At 37.6% G+C, this 6,821-nt stretch overlaps 1 protein-coding gene across 11 annotated transcripts in view; it reads right to left on the bottom strand.

Annotated features, from left to right (window-relative positions):
- Positions 1–587: 587 nt before the first annotated feature.
- The window catches only part of ptprt (protein tyrosine phosphatase receptor type T), a 205,525-nt gene continuing 199,291 nt past the window's right edge, over positions 588–6,821 (bottom strand). For all 11 annotated transcript variants that reach the window (XM_031567962.2, XM_031567961.2, XM_031567959.2 and 8 more), the window contains 2 exons: positions 4,659–4,794; positions 588–2,339 (listed from right to left, as the gene is read on the bottom strand). In XM_031567962.2, the coding sequence (XP_031423822.1) occupies positions 2,286–2,339; positions 4,659–4,794 (190 nt within the window). In that variant the 3' untranslated portion in view covers positions 588–2,285. The remainder of the gene's footprint in view (positions 2,340–4,658; positions 4,795–6,821) is intronic.

A 6,821-nucleotide genomic window follows, 5' to 3' on the forward strand; every position in this document is an offset into this window, starting at 1 on the left:
TAGAGAACCTTCAAAAGAAGCTTCACATTTTATTATCGACAGAATTCTTAGTGTATCTATTTTTCTGTATTGCAACAGGTGATCAAAACTGAGAGGCCATGATGTTTAAAAGTGGGTGGAAAAAACTCCAATGGAACCAGACCTATGTTGCTCCAACATGCTACAATCTTAACATGTGTTTTTTATGGCATAGATTTAAAAATATCAGCATTTAAAGTCAATAGTAAAGCATTTAATATGCATTATGGTGTGCATAGTGGTGTAGTACTGTAGTGTGGTTATAACATGGTTATAAATATGCTATAAATATTGCTTTATGCAAACTGTAAGTCTTGTTTTCATTGACCACACATGCTGCTTTTTATGTCACTTTGGAGGTCTCAGAGGTGTCCACTAACTGAATAAATATTGTAGGCTTTTGTGCTTACCCTCTGCAATACTAAAGACATCTGGTGGATACTTTTGCCAACCCTCTTATTAAAAATCTCCTACTGAGGGATATTGAATTTGTAAATGTCTACAATTGCATTTTACTAATCAAACATTTCATCATTTCAGGGTTATAAAGTCAACTCATCATGTCAAGCGTCGGTCAACATTTTGGTCCCTTTATTGATGTTACCACAATTCCAAACAACAGAACAACCATGGCAAGTAAATCACCAGTTCTAAATATCACTTTGCTAGACAAATAAAAAATGTTCAAATACAACAAAAAGATAGAAGTGAAATAAAAATATAGTACAGGCAGTGGAGACACGGTATGAAAATTTAAAGGACAGAAAAAAGAATGCATTCAAACTTTCAATGCCTATCTTAAATTATTCCTCTATTCTTCAGAGTATTACCATTCACAGTGCCCAGAATTCAGAATACCAACTGTGTTTTTTTGAAGGATCATCAGTCTCCCGTTTCTAACCCTTCGACTAGCTGCATACATTGAGCAGAACATTCTAATGACAAACCGAGAACAATACTGTACAAAAACTGGTCAGCATACAGAGAACACAGTCAAAACACGGTTAGCGTGCAAAGGTCACTCCAGAGCTCGCCTCCTAATCGCAAAATGATCACTTCTTCATTGCCAGGTAAAAAAATGACAGGTTTCGATTTTTTTTATTTTTTTTTTGTCTGTGAGTGTGTTCATCATTTCATGTGAATGGGAGTATAATTCAAATCAAGCATTCACACCTCATGTCCCTCTATCTTAGTACCAAATGTTTATGTTGACTGGTTGGACTTTCGGCACAGTACAAGCACTGGCCTCGGTTCTTGTTTACTCTGTGTATTTAACTTTGTACAGCTGACTTGAGTGTCTGTTTCTGTGTAATGTCAATTGGCACTAGCAATCCCATGCCACTGCTTGTCTTATAAATGCTCAGTACTGGAGGTAAGGACGTGCAAAATAAAGTGCAAAATGACCAACACAAAAAAAAAAGTTATATATTTAAAAAAAAAAAAAAAGGGCATGACATTTCACTGCCTGTGCTGCCTCAATAGTCAGGGGATAGTAAAGCTTCAACCACCTTTTCACTTGCAATGCAACAAATCCACACTAGCAACATTACTCAAGCTTGGCATAGGTGGCCATACCACAATACTGACATGTGAAATAAAAAGCAGACACAAACAAAAATACAAACAACTATTCAAATTCCCTTAATGATAATAATAAAAAAAATAAAAAAAATGTGTGCGTTTGGGTGTAAGCACAAAACGTATGCCATGACTTCATCATATTTTAGGAACCACAAAAGCATTATAATAAGAAAAATATTTGTGATTAGGCATTTTTTTTCACTTGTTCAAATTTGAATTAAGCCTTTCCGTTAGGAAGCTGTACACTGCTCAGTTATAGTCTATTTGGTTGACCCCATGTGGCATCCAGAGCGTTTCTTTGTGGTAATGTATACACTTTAGTCATTAGTCTAGTTTTCTTTACACAGATGGGAACATTCAAGGTATATATCTAAAAAGTACTGTACAATAGCACATCACAGTCCAGGATGCACGTGTGGATCCTGGACATAGACAAAAGAGAGGAAAAAAGAAGTGCAGTGTCCATTTTTTTTTTTAAAGGTTTTTTTTCTTTTTTTTTTTTCTTCTTAGCAGATGTCGATTCTTTGTCCTGCAACATAAAATCCAAAGCCATGACTCCTCAAACAGGAGCATGATCTCTCTTCTTTGTACATTTGCTCAGAGCTGAGGCCTCTTCCGTGTGTTTTTCTGTACAGCTTTGAGTGTCCGACGTGTATGTGATGCTCATCAAACTCTCTCCCGGATTCTCAGAAAGCATTAAGGCTCTCCAGAGCCACCTCATAGCAGAACCTGTACTGCTCCTGAAAGTCAGAGGAATGTTGTCATTAGCCCAGCCTAGCACAGATGCATTGGACCAGTTCATATAACAATATGTGACCTGCATATTTAAACTATAACCATACATTAGTATCAGGACTTCCACTTGAGTCTTACCAATGTCTGTTCTTCCCATTTTGTGTCTGTTTGTCTCTTGTGCCATGTGCTTTTGTTTGTTTCATATTGCCATGCGTTTTGTTTTTGTCTCGTTTTCTATGTGCTTCGGACACCTGTTGTGTTCTGTAGTTTTCTGCTTCATTGCTCTACTTATCCTTATAATAGTAACCTCATGAGGACACTGTGTACCCACTAAGCTGTTTTACAACCAATACTTTGAATGCTGGCTCTCTCCATTTTGATCCACTATTATTCTGTATATTTCATGTACATATCTTCTTTTATGCTTCATGAAATCAGACATGCATCATGTACATATGGGGCATGTGTGCTAATATGTTTTATCCTCTGATACGTAAATGAATCCATCTGCTTGCTCCTGATTTTCTCGTCTCCTTCTCCTCCCTTGCCTTGCCTTAGTTGCCTTCGCTTGAATGCTTGCTATATGAATACAATTGAATTTAACTGAATTGTTGGTAGCACTTTACTTTATAGATCGGTAATAAGTGGGTAGTATCATGGTAATAAGTGTGTAAAATCATGGTCAAATCATAACAACCCACAAATTACCTCATATTGTCCAAGTTGTTTCTAAACAATACCTTTGAGTTTTAGTGTCAAATTCTGTATATTTGTATGTCTTTTGTCAAACTAATTTGTTATTGTCGTGTTTCCATCACAATAAACAATTTCATATTCAACGTGATGCATACGCATTTTCACCACAATAAATGTTCAAGGCTGGTCTTTGCAGATAATTTAAATAGAAAGATTTCAGCATTTCAGCATTTTACAGCCCTGAGACCTTATAATTGCCATGAAAGTAAGTAATTTGTTTCTGGATAATTACTGGAAAAAATACTGTATACTACCATTTCATTACTACATCTCACCATTATGTAATTCCATACAAACTCCAAGATATTTCTATTTCGTTACAGATTTAATAGCCCAATAAATGGTGGATTATTGATTAGAAACAATTTGGACACTATGAAGTAATTTGATTTTACCCACTTATTACCATGATACTACCCACTTATTACCAATCTATAAAGTAAAGTGCTGACAAATTGTTCTAGTTACTGTCATTGTTAGTTTCCTGCCATTTTCTGTGCTCACCTGTTCCTTGTTGTTTATGTTTCACTCCATCTATTTAAACCCTGCCTTTTCAAGCCTTGTGTGCCATTCTTACTAGATTTCAGTTGTTGCCTTCTGTGTTTGACTTCTGTCTATGTTTTATTTTTGTCTTGGTCAGAGAGACCAAGGAGCTTGTGGTGGACTACCGGCGGAGTGGGAGTAGGAGCCCCCCAACTCCTAACTGGATGGTCTGGAGACAGTCGGGGAGTAGAGAACGCGAGGAGACTGGACTGTTTTTATTTTTATTTTTGTTGTTTGTTTGATTCCTATTCCTATTCTTATTTTTGTTGTATGTCTGATTCCTATTCACTTCCCTGCACTCAAAGCACATTGTGTCTATGTATACTATATGAAATGTGCTATATAAATAAACTTGACTTGACTTTGTATTTTGCCTTGTGGATTTAGAATCTTCTGCCTGCCTGTTTGTCTTGCTTTTTAGTTTTTCCAGCATTCTGTTTTTCCACTGCTAGTCTTGTTCCGATTGTGTTTTAGGTACCCTGCCTAAGTTCTGGACCCGGCCCGCTCTCGGCCCGCTCTCTATGCCTTCTTTTCCTGCCCGGTTTGTTTTTGTTACTATTCTCCTCCTTTTGGGAGTAGATGCCCTCTTTTGCTTTACTCCTGCCTCCTGTGTCATGCATTTGGGTCCTCTCTCTTTCTCTTTGGAAATTTAACACATAAGCATGAAAATATAATTGGGTTTTATGCCATATATATATATATACATAATTAAAACTTGTGTGTTGGTGTGGTACTATCTTAAAACAGGTTTGAAAATGGAACATGGTACTGTAATTCACCTACACTGCACAATACGCTTGCTGAAATTGGCAGCAGTAGGCTCCTATCAATTTAATTTGTTGTTGCATCTGCTACAGCATCTGTCGCACCTTTGCATTTATACTTTTTATCTGGAGGATTAGTATGGGGTCTTTTCAGTAGCCACATCCTCTTCCAAGTCTAATCTGTACAGCCTGATGTTCCTGATAATATTGCGATTTAGTACTTAGCAATTCCCACATGACTCTCACAGGTGTTTTGCTTACCATGGTTTCCACCATATTGGACTTGTTGTTCCGCAAAGTCTTGACTGTGTGGAAAACATCTACAATGTTCTGCTGTTGGATCATCTCAGTGATGCTACAGATGGCACAGAATGTACCGCTACGGCCCCCACCAGTCCTGTAGGCAGATGGAACAGAGAAAGTTAAGTCAGAGCACTGGCACATTATATTTGGGTTTCCACATTTGTGTTAACGTTGGCATTGGAGTTTTATTCTCATTGTGGGCTTTTTATTTCATCTGTTGAGAATTTGAAGCATATTTCAAACATGAAAGTTGAACAGATTCTTTAATGGATTGTGACTTTAGAGTGTATTCATAAATGTCTTCACAAGGAAAAAAATGATACAGCTTCTTTCTTCTTCATATGCATTACTGTTAATAGCCTGATGAAATATTGTGGGTGCTGAGCGAAAAGTTGTTATCAGATACCAGAATCAACCATTACTAAATGTGCTTTGATTCCAAATTAGCCACTGTTACTTTGTTGATTACTAAACTTCTTTGAAGAGCCTCTTTGCTAATCAGTGCTTTGTGCTGCATCACCATCACATAAGATTTTAGATTTAAGGCTATATAAATAGTGTAGCTAAGGCCTTAATTAAGAGCTTTATTGCAGAAAGTCCCTCAGAGAGAATATTTCATGCAGTGCACTCTGTGCTCTGTCTTTTTAAAACTGCTTTAGGGCACACACACACACACACACAAAAAAGCTTATACATTTTTATTAACACATTACAGATAATCCCATCATCTAACGCTAAAAGCCCCCTTCACATTTTAGGTTTGACAACATTCATTGAGGTACTGTCCCCCATCTATGTGTTTAGACTCCAGAAGCACCCCAGGTGCAGGAGAAATAAAAAGGCTGTTGTAAGGCAGTGTTCCAGAGGAAGCCTTAAACAAATAGTAGCAAGGTGCCAAAAATCAATGCAAGTTTGATTGGACAGGCATCAGTGGTCCACAACAAAACAATTTTGAATTGTTTTTTTATAGATAAAATTAGAGAACAGGGGAAAATTACCCTAAGTCTGAGTCTAACACACATTATGGTGCACACACACACACACACACACACACACACACACACACACACACACACACACACAAGCACAAACCCACACAATGTCCCACTTGGCCGCACACACACACACACACACACACACACACACACACACCCACACACCCACACAATGTCCCACTTGGCCGCACACACACACACACACACACACACACACACACACACACACACACACACACACAATCTCGCCCCCTCATGCACACACAACAAAGACTAATCAGTTCTAGTTACTGTGGGACCAGTTTCTTGACATCAGTTCCTAGTATAGATTTTCCAGTTTGGCTCCTCTAATTTTCAGGTTCATTTACTCCAGGCTTAAACTACACCTTCCCTACATAAGCATGGATCATTGGAAACAAGAGTTGTTTGGTTTAACTTGGTGTTATTGCTTTTTCTCCAGGCAAATCCACTTTTAAAGACAACAAACTACTAATTTGGGGAGACTTCACACTTCCCACTATTTCAGTAAATAGATAAATAATGTAACTTCATCAATTTAATCAAAGTGCCATCATAATGAAACATGAAGATTTCCAACTGAACAAAAATATACTTTTGTTTTACAGTTGTTGTAAGAATAGTTAATACAATGTGAAGCTGTTTTGTTTTGGCACATTGAGTTGATACAATTATAAATTGAAGATACCAAACGGAACTGAGTACGGTGGGCATGCTGCCCTAGCAACATATGAATGCAAATTAGCACCTAACTTGGCTACACGCACTGCTGGCATTATCACTTTCCATTATAATGCCCACGTCCAGCTTTCCACTTTGAAAAACAACAGTGAGAAAGGAAGGATTTGATTTGAAGTTCCTTGAGTTCCCCCAATATCATCCTACAATGAACATACGCATCTTTAAGCGCGAATAAGCATTCATATGTTATAAGAACAAATTTCACTGGGATACACAGACTGGAAGTGAGCCCTAGGGCATTGCCAATTATTCATGCAACATGAATGTCTTTTGAAGTCTCTGAGTGGGATGTAATGAACAGTCTGTGCCCCCGGAAACACATACATGAGGTCCAAATTAAAGCGACATTACAGTTTTTGTCTAAAAC

Source organism: Clupea harengus, chromosome 5 (genome assembly GCF_900700415.2).
Source record: "Clupea harengus chromosome 5, Ch_v2.0.2, whole genome shotgun sequence".
Lineage (NCBI taxonomy): Eukaryota > Metazoa > Chordata > Actinopteri > Clupeiformes > Clupeidae > Clupea > Clupea harengus.